The 20,511-nt window shown below is 39.5% G+C and overlaps 1 protein-coding gene across 10 annotated transcripts in view; it reads right to left on the bottom strand.

The window, feature by feature from the left end:
* The window catches only part of CADPS2 (calcium dependent secretion activator 2), a 284,504-nt gene that overhangs the window by 226,198 nt on the left and 37,795 nt on the right, over positions 1-20,511 (bottom strand). For all 10 annotated transcript variants that reach the window (XM_072921238.1, XM_072921236.1, XM_030256895.4 and 7 more), the window contains exon 2: positions 2-115. In XM_072921238.1, coding sequence (XP_072777339.1) covers positions 2-115 — 114 coding nt within the window. The remainder of the gene's footprint in view (position 1; positions 116-20,511) is intronic.

Raw genomic sequence — 20,511 nt, 5'->3', positions numbered from 1 at the left:
CCTCATAGTAACTCCGCACAGCATTGCAAAATGCTTCATCCGCTACGATCTGCGTCTCCCCGTTCAAAAAGGCCTGGAAACGCTCCTTCAGCACCTGCAGCTGCTGCTTGTTGAGCTATGCAAGAGAAAACAAGGGGAGGGGAGAGAGCAAAAATAAATGCAGTTAGTCTCCAAGTAAAAATACACAGCACTGCACACACTTGGAACCTGTGAACAGGAAAAAAAGACAGGGGCTCCCTGGCCACCTGGCTCCCTGGAGAGAGGCAGCTCTTTGGAGTCCCAGCTGGACAAGCCACACTGCGGCAGCCAGACACACACGCAGGCAGCATGCAAGGAAACTTCTGCTCTTTCTGGTGTCCTTGGCATAACACAGGTAGGTCTGCATGGATACTTCTGTGCAGTATTTTATATGCATATGCTGAATATAATGGTTGATCTTGTCCATGGCAGCAAGAGCTAGTAAAATTTAACTCAGCTCATCTTCAAATAAATAATTTCCTTTTTGTCCTTCAAATAACTGAACATAAACAAGTGAGATGCCTGCACTTTTTGGAATAAACTAAGCACTACGACTGGAGTGTTTCAACAAGCATGTGCACTGTGAAGAAAATGGAGTTCTAGCAATTGATGCTACAACACTATGAATGACACGAAACAATTGGATCTTAGGGAAGAGCAGACAAAGGCTCCAAGATTGACACCCAATAACACTTGGTGGACTTAATATCAAAGTTGAGTACATTTTGAAAACAAACTCCTAAAAGAGCACATTACACAATTAAACCTTGCAATCAACCCATTTTTATCAAAGTTTAATTTTAAGGGAAAAAGTAAAGTTTGGAAGCTCTCTAGGGATCCAGGCACAGGTCTTTTGCCAAGGTTTCCATCCACTCTTGAATTACTTAGTAGGATATTTCTCCTTATCAAATCTGTGAGAAGTTTGAATATCACATCATATTCTTGAACTGAAACACTAAAAAAATTTCAAACACAACTGACAGAAAGTTTTTTCATCCCTCTTGTATTTTGCTTAAGTAAAATAAACAAACAAACAAATAAACATATAGCCAGAAATGTAAATTTTTTTCCAGAGGGAAGAAACTGATATTAGTAATGGCTAACCTGAAGCAAATAAGACTGCCCCCAATGGCACAATAATTTCTTATTGAAGATTTTTTTGGCATCTACAGTGAATATGGTGGCCTTAGGCTTTCAGGTCTCTTATGTCAACATTTTAAAGTCATTTAAACTACAACACTGTTATCAAATTAGCAAAATCTCTGCTATCCTGATAATGGACCTACCGTGTACAACTTCTATTTTCTTAATATCACAGGAAGATTTTCATCCCACACAAAGTTTGCTAAGTTTGCAAACTCATGTGCTTCTTTGAAAAATCTAACAATTTTCTGCAAAACTCTCCAAATTGATTGCAAACCTAAAAAGCTGGTTTATTTTGACAGGAAACGATTGCTTTGGTATCAGAAGTCCTCTAAAAAAAAATGAAATATAGGCAGTAGTAATGCAAAGCCAAAAAACTATGCCTCTGAAAAAAAATTCAAGCTAGTTAAAATACATGATAATTCTGTTCCTCATCTTAACAGAACAATTAATGATACATAACAAGCCCCAGAAGATCTCAATGGAAAAAAAAAAAGGTCTTCTGTGGAAGCAAGCAAACTTCAACAGAGGTTGCTGTGACTTGGATAAATTTCCTGGATGAACTCCTGAGAGGAGCAGCCTGACACTGACACCCCATCCTGTACCACTGCTAATAAAAAATCAATGGGAGAATTATCCATATTGTGTCTGCCCATCGACCCAAAATGGCACCTATCCACCTGCCTGCCAAAAATCCACTCCTTGCACAGAATCTTCCCAACACTCGATAGCTACTTCTAACAGAAACCAAACTTCATTCCACTGATTTGATTCCTCTTATTCTTCTCTCATTTTCTAAATATTTTGGACAAGTTAAGATACTAGAAAATGCAAATCATTATGGTTAGTTTGAGGGCTTTTTTTTCCAGCATACACATGTTCTTTTGGGGGACTTTGAAAAGAGACGAGCACTCACACGGACAGTGCCCCTCTGCTGAGCGAGCAGCTCCTTCATCCCATGGAATATTCACAGCTCTGCTACGAGAGCATGCAGGCTTCCTGCCAAGACAATTATGAAAATGTGTTTTCATGCCTGCAGACTTCATTCTTTAGGTGATTTGCTTCTCTATTACCCCACACCAGACAAAAACATTATGAATAAGGCAATGAAATATAAATTTAATTCTGACTTTCTCATTTCTAACCATCATAGTTCAGCAAGCTGAAATGCCTTTAAAATATTTAATATATGGCTTCCATAGTCACTACTTTAGGTAGTAAGGATTTCTAAGGGTTGAGTGGCATTCTAGGATTACTGTATATTTCTTGAATTACTTTCTTTTCTGTGAAAAATCTGGATGTACAGAATAAAGTTCTCCTGCAATGCTAAAAAATAATAGTATTTCCAATGGAAAATATAAAAAGCTACAACTTACACTAAGGATGATCTGAAGTCTATTTAACATGCCCCAAGTACTGTCATGTATAGAAATGCAGTTAACTGTCAAGATACAGAATAATTTATAGCAGTCTACTGCAGCATACAGCTCCTCTGGGTTTTTTTACTTGTCAGAATATTGAGTGTACAGTGAATTCTCTCTAATCTCTTTTTTTTTTTTTTATGTTGGTAATTTTTAATGAATTCATTAACACTCTTCAGTTGGAAGCACTTAAAAATTAAACAAAGCTAACAGTAAAAGTAATAGCTTGGAAATGTGGAGAGAAAAAAAAAAAGACTAATTGCACTGGAATGCTGTAGTAGCAAATGCAGAGAAACAGGTGCCTGTACAGGACATTAGCTCTTGGATACTGCCAAGCAGCTCAACCTGTCAAAGTCTGAGCTACCTTTGAAGTTGGTCAACATGGAATAATAGAAGACATCATGTATAACAATGAATCCCAAAAATACCAAGAGAAATGCCTAAACTTAAGGGCAGTAATCCTGGACAGAGTCCCTCTGCCCATTCCCTCCCATAATGGAGCTCAAACCCTTTCTAGCAGCACTTCCTTTCAATGGCACAAGCCCTTTCCTCTGCTCTGTGCAAGATCCATACACATCAGACTTTTGCTTTCAGTCCACTCTCATCTTCACTGTCAGTGCCTCCGTTTCCACATTTTAAATTTAGTAGGAAGAACCACGTACAGGAAATTTAAAATAAAAAATACATTACCATATGTACCTCCAAATGTAAACTAAACCTGGAATATCACCAAAAGTATACAGCAAAGCCTCATTGATTCTGTTGCTTTACATTAACCTGTCTCAGTTTTGTATTGCTTCTTTGGATTTCACATTCTCAGCGCTGTAGAATCTGTGGTCATAACTCTGCATGATACTTCATAAGCAACTACTGCTGCTTCATGGGAGAAGGTACACTGTAACCAAATTCCAGTGACTCAGAATATCAGATCTGATTGCATTCTGCAAAATGACTGAAGATAAGTAAAGACAAATTTAAGGGAAAACAAGATTAACTGCCCTCAGTTTTGTTTTTCTTTATTGCAGTCACACAACAGATACAAACTTTTCTTCTCTTCCACACCTGTGTCTTTCAAGGTAACTTTTTTTCCACTTTACATTTGCTAACCTTAGTAAACTATCAAGCAATGAAAATATTTAAGACAGAGTGAACTTCTCAAAGAGCTATTTAATTAAATTAAGAAAAATTTTTTTAAGTTGCAGTGGCAATTTACCCAGAGTCATATAAAAGCATGAAAGAGCCTCAAGCACTAAGTACTAAAAAACTTTCTCACCTTGCATTTAACATTTCAAAGAAGTCATATATCCAGATATATTCCTCTTTGAACATTAATTTAAAGATTTCATTTTTTCCTTCTAAAGTGAAAGTTGGGTTTGAAAACCTAGAGGCACTTCTGGTTTAGCTCCACTTAGACCTTTAAACAATTTCAATAAATGGTTTTTATGCAGAGTTTAAATTCCTGTTTTTACAAAAAGTCACATTTCAAATAGATGTCAAAGTTTAGGGAGTTATTCCAATGACACAAGTTCCGCTTCCTTAAATAATAAACTCACACGAAGGAAAAATGAAGTATATATGGATTTTTAAGAGTAATACTGTTTACTTCTCTTTGAAAGACTGAAGGGGAAAAAACCCCAAACTGTAGCCTCACTGTGCTTGATGCTTCATTAAGAACATCTTCATCTTGTTCTCACTGCCTAAGTACACAGAGCACTCACGACTGCCCTGATCACACACAGCCAAGAGCAGCCGGCACAGACATAACTCAAAGGGCCGCTGCCCTGAGAAAGGAGCAGGTTTAACAGGAGCAAACTTTAGAACGAGCAGGTTTAACAGGAGCAGGCTTTAGAACGAGCAGGTTTAACAGGAGCAAATTTTAGAAAGGAGCAGGTTTAACAGGAGCAAACTTTAGAACGAGCAGGTTTAGCAGGAGCAGACTTTAGAACGAGCAGGTTTAACAGGAGCAGGCTTAACAGGAGCAGGCTTTAGAAGGAGCAGATTTAGCAGGAGCAGGTTTAGCAGGAGCAGGTTTAGCAGGAGCAGGTTTAGCAGGAGCAGGCTTTAGAAGGAGCAGGCTTTAGAAGGAGCAGGTTTAGCAGGAGCAGGCTTTAGAAGGAGCAGATTTAGCAGGAGCAGGTTTAGCAGGAGCAGACTTTAGAAGGAGCAGGTTTAGCAGGAGCAGGTTTAGCAGGAGCAGGCTTTAGAAGGAGCAGGTTTAGCAGGAGCAGGTTTAGCAGGAGCAGACTTTAGAAGGAGCAGGTTTAGCAGGAGCAGGTTTAGCAGGAGCAGGCTTTAGAAGGAGCAGGTTTAGCAGGAGCAGGTTTAGCAGGAGCAGGCTTTAGAAGGAGCAGGTTTAGCAGGAGCAGGTTTAGCAGGAGCAGGTTTAGAAGGAGCAGGTTTAGCAGGAGCAGGCTTTAGCAGGAGCAGGTTTAGCAGGAGCAGGCTTTAGAAGGAGCAGGTTTAGCAGGAGCAGGTTTAGCAGGAGCAGGCTTTAGAAAGAGCAGGTTTAGCAGGAGCAGGTTTAGCAGGAGCAGGCTTTAGAAGGAGCAGGTTTAGCAGGAGCAGGCTTTAGAAGGAGCAGCTTTAGAAGGAGCAGCTTTAGAAGGAGCAGGTTTAGCAGGAGCAGGTTTAGCAGGAGCAGGTTTAGCAGGAGCAGGTTTAGCAGGAGCAGGCTTTAGAAGGAGCAGGCTTTAGAAGGAGCAGGTTTTAGAAGGAGCAGGTTTAACAGGAGCAGGCTTTAGAACGAGCAGGTTTAACAGGAGCAGGCTTTAGAAGGAGCAGGTTTAACAGGAGCAGGTTTAACAGGAGCAGGCTTTAGAAGGAGCAGGTTTAACAGGAGTAGGCTTTAGAAGGAGCAGGTTTAACAGGAGCAGGCTTTAGAAGGAGCAGGTTTAACAGGAGCAGGTTTAACAGGAGCAGGCTTTAGAAGGAGCAGGTTTAACAGGAGTAGGCTTTAGAAGGAGCAGGTTTAACAGGAGCAGCTTTAGCAGGAGCAGGCTTTAGAAGGAGCAGGTTTAGCAGGAGCAGGTTTAGCAGGAGCAGGTTTAGCAGGAGCAGGTTCAGCAGGAGCAGGCTTTAGAAGGAGCAGGCTTAGCAGGAGCAGGCTTTAGAAGGAGCAGGTTTAGCAGGAGCAGGTTTAGCAGGAGCAGCTTTAGCAGGAGCAGCTTTAGCAGGAGCAGGTTTAGAAGGAGCAGGCTTTAGAAGGAGCAGGTTTAGCAGGAGCAGCTTTAGCAGGAGCAGGTTTAGCAGGAGCAGGTTTAGCAGGAGCAGGTTTAGCAGGAGCAGGTTTAGCAGGAGCAGCTTTAGCAGGAGCAGCTTTAGCAGGAGCAGCTTTAGCAGGAGCAGCTTTAGCAGGATCAGCTTTAGCAGGTGGCGGCGCTGCCGCTCCCGGCGCGGAGCGGAGGCCGCGCCGCTGCCCCCTGGCGGCGGCCCCGAGCACCGCGGGCCCCGCCACACGCCCCAGCCCGGACCCCACACCGGCAGCGGCGCTGCTGGCGCTGCTCCCTCCCACACCGCCCTTTTCAGAGCATATGGGTATTCTAGGGAAATAGCAGGAGGTGATGACTGCAACTATAGACAGATAAAATATTTCTTACACAGACTGCAAAAAACACAGAGGTAGGGAGGAGCCAGCCAAACAGCCACCTCCTAACCCTCAATGCTGCAACGTGTACTCTCTGTAGCACCGAAGTCCCCCAAGTAGATTCCAAGAAGATTCCAAGAAAAAAGAAGCCTTTTTATTTCGAAACTATGCCATTTTGTATAATGTCTTTGATGGCAGCAGTTGGTTTTGAAAGACTTTAGTCAAAGCTATAATTTTTGAGAGCAGAGTGGAAAAAGAGCCTGATGAGGGTTCCCTCAAACAGCTGTCCCTCTCTTCCAGTTCAGGCAGGAGATAAACTTTCGTCTGGTGAATTAAGAGAACTGAAGATACAAATAATTTTTTTCCAGTCAACTTCTCACATGTCTTTGAACACAACTTTGTTTCTTGTCCTCACAACCTCTTTGTCAAAGGAAAAAACAAAACAAAACAAAAAAACAAAAAATAAGATGAAATTCTGTCAAGGACTAACTCATCCCATTGCTGCAGTAGCATGCTCAAGGATGTTGAGCTCAGTGACTCCCTCCCTGTGTCTCCTCTGCAGGGTGTCCCGATGCAGCTGGAAGGCAATACTGATGGCCAGCCCCTCACAGCAGCTCTCCTCTTCCCGAATCAGCCTTAGCATTCGAATAGCCGGACTGCATCTAACAACACTTGAAAAAACTCTCACTCTGTTGCTGAGTGAGACTCCCCCTTCACTCTGCTGTAATTAGAGCTTCGCACCACCCTCCGTGGTGGTGGGGAGGGCTTTATCCACAGGGTCAGACTGGAAAGCCATACACAGCTCCTCTGTGAGAGCCAAGAACAAGGCATGGAGCCTTAGGCTGAACCCATCATTATCCCCTCTCTCCAGAAAAACCTAACGTTTGTGCCACATCATTGCCTTTTAGTGTGCTTCATCTCATATTGGTGATGAGAATAAGCCTGCAAAGCAAATAGCAAGATATAAACAGTGATTCTTGCTCTGTTTCCTTGCCCTCTCTCCCATCTTGCCTCCTCTTCCAGTATCTGCCTACAAAAGGATAATACTTGTATTTCACAGCACAGATAGAGAGTATTCATTTATAATGGATTACTTTCTTCTGAGGAAGAAGACTAAATAAACAGTATTAGAAAATATCAGTACTAAGACAGAGGTGATAGCTGTGGTTATTTGCTGAATTATGCAGGTCTTAATTATGTGCAATAATGGCCCTATACAGCATGTGGGTGGCACACAATATATGCTGTCCCCTACTACTCATTGCATAAACCGGTTTAATTTTCTAAAAAAAGCATAAATATTTTGTTGTCACTTAGCAACCTCGGCTGTTCTTTGATTTTCTTAAAGTTGAAGTTATTCCAAGTAAAACAGTATCTGTAAGGATTCTGTTTGCTGCCACTTCATGCACACTACACTGAGAACATAATCCTAGTGTAACAATTCAGTGCCTTGTAGCATCAAATATTAGATTACCAAAATCAGCCAATTCATTTACTAAACACATTTATCATTCTTTATAATCTAACAAGCACAACATCACATTTACCTTCCACTGGCTTGTTTAAAAACTGGAAACATTACCATTACCACAATGGTCAGTCAATTCCACTTACAGAGTGCTTAAGTTACAAATATTTTATGCATCATTTAGTCTGAAATTTTAAATACTTTCACTGTCCAGAGGAGCATATTCAAGATTCTTTGGCAGAATTGTAAAATATCTCACAAGGACCAGAGGGTTTGGGGGTTGGTTTTTTTTCAGGGCGTAGAGGTGATGGCACAAAAATCCCAGGCAGTGAGCAAAGCAAAGCCTAATTTACATTAAGGTATTCAAGTGTATCTCACTGACAACCAAAATATAAAACAGGACACAGATTCCAGCAAGGTCAGTTTGCCACCTGAGAGTAAAAGAAAAATAGGTATTATGAGAATGAAGAGGAACAAGTATTTTGTGGGGGAAAAGAAGAAATAAAAATCAGACTTTCCCAATTTTTTGGCAGAAAAATCAAAATATATAAATAAATACAGGATAATTTAACTGCTTAGAACACACTCATAGCAATGATAGGTTTCCTTCTTGTTGAAAAAAAGTTAAACTTTTACAGACTTTGCCATGCTAGGAAAGAATCTGCTATGTGTTTTTCCTAAAGGCAGTAAACAACACACCCCAATAAAAGCTATCTCCACTGAGATGAGGTTGTCAGTACAGTTGCAATCATTTTCTTTGTACCTACTCCTACTACCTGAGATTTGCTGTAGAACTTAGCTGACAATCATCAGCTAGATTTATAATGCTGTATCTGTTTCCTCTGTGCTGTGCTTCACCGATCTCCTCTTAGTCTGGAGTGGCTGCCCAAACTCTACAGCTAGGGCAGCAATGTCCTGCTGTCCCTGGTGACAGCACTCCTTGGGCCCATGTCCCATGCAGAGTGCACAGGGGCACTGCAGCCTCACTTCCCTGAGACTGCCAGAGGTACAAGGGGAACGGTCATGCCTGAAAGGTATGCAAACAAAGCTTCCAGCCACGAAAACTGATGATGACTCCTGCAGTGGCTATGAAAATCATGCCTAGTAGGAATGCACACTGATATGTGGCCATAGTGGGAACCTCAGCTACCAGTGCCTTTCATAGTAGTGGGGCCTGGAAGAGACCTTCAGGATCACTCATTCCCAGCACCTGCACTGTGGGAAGCAAACCTTCCACTAGACCACAGGTTGGCTAGATAGAAAGATCTTCTGATCTATTAACAAAACAAAAGAAAGAGAGGTAAAGTCTGGCCTGTAAGTAACAGTAAAGTAATCACATCATATAGACATATATACTTTACACACGTCAATACACAACCCAATTTAACTATGGTATGGTAGAATGAGAATGCTCAAAGACCCTTAATATTAGAGAACACATGGAAAAAGTAAATACTGTGCTAACCCAAATGACCTTCAGTTTGTCAGGCAAGGACACCTCTGCTTGTGAAAGAGGACTTCAGTTCTGAAGGAGCTATCCAGGTATCATCTCATCTTGTACATTTCTATTTGTAATATACACTTCTACCTTGGAAACCTGCAGTGGGAAAAAATTCTACTTTGAAATCCTTTCCCAGCTTCACAAGATGAGCCTTCAAACATTCTCATCTCCTGTTTTTCTAGGAGCCTCAGGAATACATTTATAGCAAACAAAATCTAGAGAGTATCTGAACAATAAATAAAAACATCTGCACAGCCACCACAATAAACATCCTCCATGAGAGAGACATCCAAGTCCCTGAAAACATTTATTTCTCAGCATGCAATATGAATTAGAACCAGCACAGCAGATAATCTCATGAAAACTAGAGGGATAAAACTAAGCAACTGCACGTGGCAACCAATCTGCACTTAACAGTTCCTTCACTGCAAAGAGCACACTTCCCATGAAATGCTCCTCCCTTTCTGACTTCTCAGTCCCATCGCCCAGAATTTTCTCTGGAAAGTACATTCCATTAACCTAGAGGATTGCAGTACTCATGAACCCATGAAAGTTTAGTTTTGTGTTGCATTATAAGATTCTACCAGAGAAATGTCCAATAAATAAGTAAAAGTTTTATTATGTCCCCTGCCAATACTATGTACACCTTCCACAAACAACTACCTATGCTCTGCTTTTGTCACAGATTTTAATATTTCACATACCAAAATCTCCCTTTCATTTCCCCACCTCCCCCAGTCATAAAGACCAATCTAAGAGAAGTCATTTATTTTTCCCCACAAATCTTGTTCTTTTGAAATCAAAGAGCCATGATTGCTACAGGATTATTCAACACTGATAGTCAATCTAATATACACAAATGGAAATTCTTAATACACCACTAGGCTTGCTCATCAAGATATGTAGAAGACCCTTCACCATTCGAAGACTTAAGTATAAAGGAACATCTCCCTAAACCAAATATTCTAGCAGAGAGAAAGGGTTTGAAAAAAATAATTTATTTACATGCACACAATTAGGAAGTCAGACTAGATCATCAAAGACCTTTTGGTCAGTTTGCAGAAAGCTCTCAAGGCTTAATTTACACGGCTGAAACTACTGGGGAGAGCAATATAGATCTTTTAATACATCTGATTGCAGCTTTAAGCAGTACTCCACTCAGTTTTGAATTCTCAAGCTAAGATTAGTTTCGAATTATCAAACTGAAAAAAACCAAAGCTTTCTAAAAGGGATGCAGAGGTAACATACAATCCTTGAGCATTACAATCAAATGTCTTCTCAGATGTCTAGGTAAACTAGACAGCCTTTCCACACCAAAATACATAGACATACTATCCAAATTACACATTTAGTCGCACTGAACCATGTATTTGAAACGCAAGATGGAGCATTCCACAGACCATTTCATTTTGGTTGTATGTACATATACCATACATTACTACACTGCCCCCTTTTGTCAAAGTGTTATTTTAGTCTACGAAAAACTTACAGCAGCACTCAAACATCTGTAAATATATTTTTTCCACAGCAGATTTAATAATGGGAAAGTTCATTAATTCCTGCAAAATTACTCACCTCTCTGGAAAAATGTGCTTGTCTCAGAACTGTATGCTATAACATTTAAGTGCAGAAGGAAAACACAGTACATAAATCTAAATGTACAGTTTTCACACTCAAAATAAATCTGTCAGACTTCACACAAGAGACTGGTACAATAATGATACCCAAAGCTGTATTCTGCCAGGTAATCTTCATGCAATTAAGAGCCTCAAGAAGACACCGTATTAAAATTCCCTTAAAAGGAGAAATACTCAAACACCCTCCCACCCCAAATATCACAAAAACCTTCTGTTTCAGAGATTTCAAGCAACAGGATCCTCAATGGTTACATAGGAACTTGCAACAGTAGCTAAGAGATTTTATTGTCAGGTTTTTCCTGATAGTGATTCAGAACCTTCTCCTTTAATGATGCCTTTTAACCCTTTTTCTAGTGTGGCCTTTTGTTAAGTGATTTCCTCTGCATGGTATGTATTCATATCACCCAAACATTTTAGAATTTATTTCTGTTTATCAGCACATTTTTCCCATCTCACCCTGTAGGGTTTTCTTGGAGGGACAAAGCAGTTTCATACCTTAAAAAGAAGCCATTTGCTGCCTTTCTTCTTTCATAACCAAGATTCTGGATTCAGTTTCCTTTTCTACTTAATTAAATAGCTCCCGCTTCTTAACCATTTGAAATGAACTCACAGTATTTGCTATCACACCAACTACTAATTATAACCTACAAATTTCATTCCTAGTGTTATTTCTGTCTTCCCTTCTGAAAATGTTCCTTGGTTCTCACCAAGTCTTTCTGCAACCTGATATGCACAATTTTCTGTGTAGGCCCCTACAATTTTCATAACTGATGAGCTTTAATTTGGTCTGCAGCACATATGTGCTTGCACAAGAGAGAACTTGAATAATGGAGAGTAGCAGTAATTTAACATTTCTGAATAAAATAACTGTGTTTATTCCCTCTGCTGTATAATATGCTAGCTGAGTTAGAGCTCAGCCTCTTCACTGCAGAGCTGTGGTGAAGGGCCCCAGAAAGGTCCTAAGTCTCTCACCTTGGGAGTTGCTTTTCTCTGGCCCCTGTGGTGGCTACGAGGCACCAGCACCTCATGTCCCGCCTCCCTAATCCTCAGTCTGAACATCACCCACTGACAAGTTTCCCTGGCCTGATCTTCAACCTGCCTCATCACCATGGCCTTCCCAGAGGACCACTGGATAGAAGCGGACCTTGACCAGTGTCTTCAGACATGATCATGACTCTGGCCCCCATTAGCATCCCAGCTTGGTCCCCTTAGGGGTAAATCTGTCCCTACTGCTCCTTGATGACCCCTTCATTTATATTTATCACCCTCAAAATTATCCCTTTCCTAGCAATATCCCCAGGTCTTCACATCTCTCCCTTTCTTCCTTACTTCTGCCTCCAGCTTAAGTGATCACAGAGCTTCTAACATGCTGCTTCCCATGTTCCCTCTCCTCCTGCTCCTGTCAGGTATGCTCTAGCAGAAAGGCAGAACAACACCCTTAAAAACAACAAACCCTTACCCCCATGAATAAAAATGTACTTTTAACATTTGAACATACATTACTCAAACAGAAGCAGAAACAACATAATTCATGACATCTCCATGTAGATCACCACATCCACACTGCATAAATTGCACAAGCTATTCCCTTATGTTATCAGAATAGCTTTCATCATGATTTCCACTCATTTACTTTCAAATACAAACCATGTTGTATCTTTGTCTTCCCCACTTCTCTAAGGTTTTCAAAATTTTGCAGTCTTTCTTTCTCTTTATGTGTCTTCTTCTCTTCTTCACAGAGAGACTCCGAAAGATTTCGTATTTGTATTCATCACACATGCATAAGTGGATCTCATTCAACAGGTTTACCTAGCAGACCATCCACAGGCCTCTTTTCTTCTTCCCTCATCTCAGGTTTAACTTGGAAAAAGGGACTGGTGTCATTCGGGTATCTCTCCCATGGTGCCCAGGCGTCAACTTGGGTCCAGTACCTCTCCTCAGACATTCACAGTGCTGCCCATGTTCGATTCCTTTCCTTCCTTCTCTCACTGCTGATGGAGAGACACTGCAATTCTCAATCAGGACTAGAAATGGAAATAATCTTCAACTCAGACCTCCTTCCAGGCAGAATTTTTGCTTCTCCATACATCCGTGATCCAGATTTTCCTACATTCAACACAAGCTGCTTATACTTGAGCTATTTTCTCAATTTCTATCTAAGCCCAGTATCACTAATTTCAAAAGACATAATTATTCACCACTGCAAATATTTGCTCCTTTCTTTGCCATGAAAAGAAGGTAGACAGTTAAGCTGCAATTCAGTCATATCACCAGTTTTATACATATGCATTTTTCTAAATCAATTAATGGAGAAATTTTGGGGTTTGGGTTTCTAATATTCTTATATTAGATTTCTTTTTAATTAAGTGTTCAATACAGTATTTAACTAAAGAATTTATGTCCTTTAGATTTGTATCCCAGTACCTCATTTCTCATCAGCCCTTCAATTCAAGCATCAGGAACCATCAGACACATTGCAATGCACAATACAGCACTGAGATAAATTTGATACTGTGAAAATAGAGCATAAAAGTCTGGAGAAGTCTTGCCTTAACCTTATCACATATCCTACTCTAAAAATAAGGAGGAATAGAATCATAGAAAATTCTGCTTCCCACAAGAAACAGTACTGAAAGAAACCACCTTCCAATTGAAATTTTAATTAAAAGGAAAAAAAACACGCATCTCCAATTATAAATCAGAGGTTAGATTAACATCAGATTTCAGTATCAGTAATAGTCTTACAGGAAACAGAAAAAAAAAAAAGACAAGGTTAATTAAGGAGTTTTCCACTCTGCAATAATGTTAGTACTAATTAAAAAAGTTATTAAGCTGCACTTATTTCCATAGGAAGCTATTGGCAAAATGTATTTCTTTTATTGTAGTCTTTGATGCCTTGAGGGAGCAGAGCTAAATGGCTGAGTCAGTCAGTAAAACAGTAAACCAATTCCCTTGCATCACATTCTCCTCCATGCTCTGAATACTGATCAGGACAGAATATTAGAAACAAAAGCTGAGTGTCTGCCAGCTGAAACGTGACTCTGTACCATGCCTGATGTATTGATAACTTGCTCCCTCTTCAATGAATAAACTACATGAATCACAGCAAACAATGAGGTTGTAAAGTATAATACTACAGATTTGTTTACTCTATATATGCATATTCAACTCAACAGTAAATAAAGGTTGTTACTAAAACTCATTCTACAGGAAAGTTTTGGGGGTTTTTTTATTTGCAAAATAACATAGAAAATCCATCAGTGATGTTACCTGTAAGATCTTCACTCTTACTCTGCACAGCATACAGCATATGTATTATTTCTCTCCTCTTTTTTCACAGCCTTCATAAGCCAAACAATGGAGAACAAAGGCTTCAAGACATTCTCCAAAAAATCTATCCAAATAATCACATTAGGCAAGAAGTTACTTAAAAAAAAAAAGTTCTTCCATTACAAAAACATGTGAATCTGAAGATTTACTTATGATCAATTTTTTAATAGACACTCCTTTTTATACTCATGGGAAGGTTCACAGGTTTTTGCCAAAACAGCCCATGTCAGTGAAATCTCACTATTCCTTTCTTCAGTCAAGAGTCCATGCTTCCCTGCTAGGAAATAAAAGTATAGTACACTTCTGGGGGCCTCCACGGCTCCCCTGATAGGGGAAAACCTCTTTTTAACAGTTCTGGGTCAGGATTGAGAGACACACGGGACTTTTTAGGTCTTCAGGTTGCTGTTTATTTTTATCTTATCAAAAGTTTCGACACGCCGTCTATACCAGACTTAGCATGCAGGAAAGTACAGGAAAACTGGTCACAAGATGTACAGTTTCAAGGTCTTTTAAAGCTGCTTTATCCAATTAACTCCTAAAATGTGCTTTATTTCTACCTTTCTAGCAATAGCTCATCCCTTGTCTGGCCACGTAACAGCACTGTGGCTTTCCCCAGCCAACCATCCTGTGCCACCAACACTGCAGAAAATGGAATAGGTGAAGAAGAAGCAGCAACTCAGACAACGCCCAATCTACCCCTGTACAAAAGAAACCCAAAACATAAATTTCTCACCCTGTGACAAACTACATTATTCTCTATTATTTATTTCACATACTTGGAGACTCCAATCCATCCCAAGATCTTGGAAGCTTTTCCATGGGCAAAGGTTAAAAGCAGTGATTTCCTGGGGGTCAGGACCCCTCGGGGCAGGCTGAGAAATATACCCCGTGCCCTGGGTTCCAACATAGACTGGAAAGAGAAGAGTGGCAGAAAACTTGTCAGTTTTATACCATTGATTTAGACTGCAATAATTTCCAGGGCACACTCTGGAATCAGGTTTGATGAAACACAAGAGATCAGAAGGAAAAGCCAGCAGCATCAGATGCAGCCTGGGTGAAGCAGGGACAGATGGCCAAAGTTCTAAGCAAGGGAGCCAAGTTTAGTAGTTTGTCACTAGCATTCCAGGGAAGAAAAAATGGTCCTTTGACTTGGTAAAGTAATCCAAAAGTGGAAGTCACCATATAGTAACAATATTTTGCTGACCCCCAGCTCAACCCAGGAAACCAGGCAAAAAGTGGTCATGTTCCTTTCCCCTCTTCAAATGTTTGCTAGAGATTAAATCACTTAAACTAGTGCCAAGGCTCCTTCTGGAATTGCAGGACACAGGAACAGATAAATTCCATTTTTACCACCTCCAAATTTAAACCTAAACAAGGTCATTTCTATGTTCAGAGGACAACACAGCAACTAATAACTTTTTTCAGATTAAGTATATCACTAAGTCTGGAATTATTATAAATATCCCTAATTAATTTGTCACAGACTGTTCATTAAGGTTTGAAAGGGAACTGGTTTGACATAGTATTTTGGGATACATGCATTTGTAAATCTCAGTGCAAAAAAATTTGTCAGATCAAGATTAAAAAAATATTGTAGAAGTCTTACAATTCTGATTAGGAGCTAGCTAAAAAAAATAGACAAGGAAACATACCATACACAGTTATAAGGAATCTACTTGTGAGAAACATTATCAGAATTCAACATGCTTTTATTTAGAAAACAGAATTCAAGGGAACAGAGTCTAGAAAATGAACACCATAAATAAAGTTTGGTACTACTTACATAATAAACTGGATTTTATGTGCACAGTAAACAACTTCAAAGGAACAACTGGTTTTAAAACTTGGTCTGAGGATATATATGAGAGGATGGAGTCTGTCAAACAGTTTTTACATTTCATGAAATCCCTGCATTACTGACATCCTAACACAAGATAATATACTTTCTTAATCAGATATTGTGCTTAGTTTGTACTTACACTAGAACAATTAATGTTATAGTGTTAAGAAATAGACAGGAAAAGAGACATACACAAATAAAATTGGTTAGCCACGAGTGAACAGCCCAAGTCTCAAGTATCAGATTCACCCTGTTTCTGAGATTGGAACTGGCCAGCTTCAATTAAAGGACAAAACTCAGTGTGACACAAGCACCAAGAAGCATTGTCCTGTGCCAGACTTTAATAAAGGTGTGCAATAAATAAGAAAAGAGGAAGCAAAGAGCTGCAAGAAAAAACCCTTAGTACAACAGCAACCAGCAAGTGGACCTGAGAGTAAGATGGGCTGCAGATAAGAGATAAGGTTTTCCTATTATTTATTACTAAATGCACATTAAAAATCTACTGGGAACACTTTCATTTTGTCCTCTTGAAATTAATTCCTAAATTATGAAGTATAGAAAAACCAGTGAACATTTCTCAGTTTACCTTTTCTTTTACACTGACAAGCATTTTGATTAACACTTCACAAGTTAAGGTTCCAAGAGTTCTTTCACTCCCTCAAGTTGCTACTATCCTAACATATAAAAATTAGGTGTCCAAGTAATATAGGAAGATAAGTAAGAAAGTACATATCATACAGTCATCATCCCTCTTCATTCCTAAAGTCCGAACATTTAATCACAAAGAGCAAAAAAAGGATTCCATACACATTTTATTGTCCTAAAACTGTTTTCTCTCTAGTTAAAAAAGAAGAGACATTATGAAAACAAGCAAGCATAGACATACCAAAATTGCATAGTTGACTATCAGCAGCTAAAATGTCTGGTTAAACTAAACACTGCTTTTGCCTCCAAAACACTAAGCTATTAAGCAAAAATTTAAGCCTTCAAGGGCTTATTAAAGATCACAAATAAACCAATTCATGATCTATCTCAGCTCTTCCAGAGGCATAGCTTTCGCTCTTTAGTCTTTCAGAATATTTTCTAAAAGAATGCTCAAAACTCATGTAGCTTCCCATATGGTTACAATTACTTCAGATGAAGCAAATACTATATATTTCAATGAAAATATATAGTAATTAGGTTAAATGGCACCCAGCGTATTTAATGGATTAATACACAAGGAAACAGCCAGGGATTAACTAGGGAGGGTAGTGTGACATTACCAAAAGTCAACTCTGCCACCATGAGATGAGTAGCTCTCACAGTACAGGATTATTTCCAACACTATTTGCAGTACTAGCAGCACGTTTACAACTCCAGCTGTGCCAAGAGCCTGTATGTCCCAGCACACTGGCGTGTGACATTGCCATTCAGAGCTCTAAATCATGTCACAAAGTGAGCTTCCCCAACCCTCCCTAAGCATAGTTCTTTCTACAATTTTCCTAACAGCTTCTTATTTTTGGGCAATGCCACCAAAGCTCAGTGTGTCCCATGCTTTTGAGATATGTCTGTTTTCATGTCCATGTGTGAATATATCATACAGCTGGTACACATATGTCCAAATAAATCAATCCAAAATTTCTTGGAAGAAATCAAGCATGCCATGCAAGTACTCATCATTTGTGTAGTTCTCATGCAGAAAAATCAAAGAAAAATGTAAGATGGCTGGCATATGTAGAGAACATACAGCCCAAACTCCTATTCAAAGCACAGTCAGCAATCAAAGTTGCTGTATAGCAACTACTACAGTGCTCAGGGCTTTGGCCTGTCCAGGCCTGCCCAACTGCTGTAATACAAATTCTGCAAAATGTCTGAGCAACTTCTTCCAGGGCTTAACCACATTCACCATCAGTACAGAATTTCCTGATATCCTGGAAATTTAGCTGATAGCTGGAGTTTCCTTCATTGCAATTTACAAATTCAGCATCTTAGCCCTTTGCCGTCCATCTCTCAGAAGAATCTCCGTTTCTTCTATTCCACCGACCCCACCTCTTCAAAATCTACCAGGAAACTGCTTTTCTGTAGGTATGAATAGCAAAGTTACTCATAAAAAAAAGAAGAATAATGGAAGATATCTGTTAGAAAAGAGGAATATACATAAGGCAATAGCTAGATGTGTCTTCTGCATTGGTAAAAACAGGAACACTTACCTAATAAAAAAAAAAAATAGCAGCACCCTTAAGTACTTAGTTGTCTGAGAGAGATATTGCACATTTTTCTGGGCAGCTTTCCTTGCAAACATCTCTGCATTCTTTAAAGGTTCCCTCATACCCAGACCATGTTGCTAATAGCAGAAAATGTGGAAGTCACATTCAAGGCATCACAGACAGAAGGTCCTGTGCTAAGGTCCTTAAAAGCGCATACATTGATTCTGCAATCTCATTTTTCCTGCCTGTACAAGAAAATGAATTCTGATACTGTGCTTCTCTGTGCAGAGTAGTTCAATGAGATTTTTGAAATTAGAAAGAGTCACAGTACATTGAAATTATATGTGCCAGAACAAAGTTTTTAGTTTATAGACTGCAGTCATCCTCCAGAACTGTGCCTTAGAAATAGCTCAAATTCAGAGTTAATTATGCTGAAATCCAAACTTAAGACTAAAAGAAAAAAGTATATGCAAGATATTTAAACACAGCTAGTTATTCCTCCAGAATAACCCAGAGAAGAAAAGAGTCCACAAAACGTGGTGAATCTCCTGTATCTTCTAGAGTCAGATCAAATTCACCAGGGAGCAAATGTCAAAGCATATCTGAAAACACCAGTTATTTCCTGATCCGCAGCACAACAAGATAATGGCTCTATAGATGATTTAACTGTATTTCCAAGAGTTACTAATCCAATTCAACTTTATAGCACTGGTGGCGTTTTTTTTTTCCCAAAAGGGGAAAACCAGCAATACTTTGTGAATATTTTAGAAAGAATGCTCCAACTGATGAATTATAGTCTTTACCATACGTATGGGAGGTAGCTGTGAAGGACTTATTATTTCTTGCAGGAGCTGTTCTGCTTGGGGGACAAGGTGGGGGGATGATGTTTCAGAAGAGTTGCATGTTTAGCTCAGTGTGTGTGTCTGAAGTGTGAGTTACCTGGACTGATAAATATGGAGTTTCCAGGTTTCAGTGACTCTAGAATATTCTTATTTATTTTAATAATTTTATGAATTTAGTATTTTTATTCATAATGAATTACATGCAAGCTGCAAAAGAAACGGAAGGACTCCCTAATGATTAAGATGGGTCTAAAGACAGAACCTCACACAATTGTCTCTATCACTAGACATGATGGCATTAACTGTTAAATTTTAACTTATTTTTTAAGAAATTAAGTTTCATATTCTGCTTCTGTGGGCCAGATAAACAGGTAGATACATTTTCTCCCAGTATTTTTGAGCATCAGTTTCCTTAAAAATCTTCATATGGACACTTTCATTGACAACAGAACATTGTTTAGTTGATACAGTGTATACACAACTGAAATTTATCATCCTGACCAGAGAAACTGAGTATGTTCACAACCACAAATTACTTTTAGTCATACATCTGCTGCACAGTTAGCGTATGTCAACTATGGTAAGAAATGTCTGCCAAGACTCTGTATACTGATTTTTTTTTCCTGGTTCATCAATATGTAATTCCTTATTGCCTTCTCCACTTTTTCTGCAAGAAAGTGTAGGAAGGAGGACTCTGAGTTCTTGAATGGCATCGTTCAAGTGAGTTTTAACTCAGAGGCTGAGTACAACAAGAAAACAGGCAAGATTCTCATGAAGCAATTGGATCTTTCAGCTGTGCTGAAGAAGATATTAAAAGAGTACTGATGAGAATCTTATAGTTCCCTTGAAATGACTTTCCACCCTAAAATGTTCCTTCCCACTCCTTCCAGTCCTTATCAGAGTTCTGCCTCATGACATTTGTCATTATTCTGTTCCACTGAACTCCTTTTCAGTTTTTCCATGACTTCAAAGGTCAAATATCCATCTGTCCATTGTGAACAAGTCTTTCCAGCATCCACAACTAACAGAAGAGTATATCCCAAATATTTCAACACTGGCAGAATTTATCCATGAAAGAGGAGAAAGAAGGAAGTGTTTCCTCACACAAATCCAGCCAGGTCTGTGCCAGCACAATGGATACTAATTTCAACAGAGGAACAAAGATAGTTGAGTAGCAAGAAGACTGCACAGATATGGAGAGCAGAAATAGCCCTCATACAAAATGGTGCAATTTTGTGTTTTAAAACACTGTCTCAACTACTTAAGCCTCATCAGTGCAACAGCAGTGTGTCCAGAAGGCGATCCACCGACAGCACTGGCTTCTGTTGCCTTGCCAGAGCGAAAACAAGTGGCAGAGGAAGCACTCGCCTCTGAAAGGTCCTCTGAGCTCAGCAATGCACGTGAGCACAAAACGCCCAATTCATTTGTTCTGCAAAATAAACTTGCAGAAAGGAAGAAAGGCAAAAAGCAAAAGCACCAGCAAGATACTACAGCCACTTACCAGATGAAAGCTGTTTCTCAGTAACGACCACTTCCACA

Source organism: Taeniopygia guttata, chromosome 1A, assembly GCF_048771995.1.
Source record: "Taeniopygia guttata chromosome 1A, bTaeGut7.mat, whole genome shotgun sequence".
Lineage (NCBI taxonomy): Eukaryota > Metazoa > Chordata > Aves > Passeriformes > Estrildidae > Taeniopygia > Taeniopygia guttata.
The sequence above is the reverse complement of the archived record's forward strand: the minus strand, read 5'-3'. Positions and strand labels throughout refer to the sequence as shown.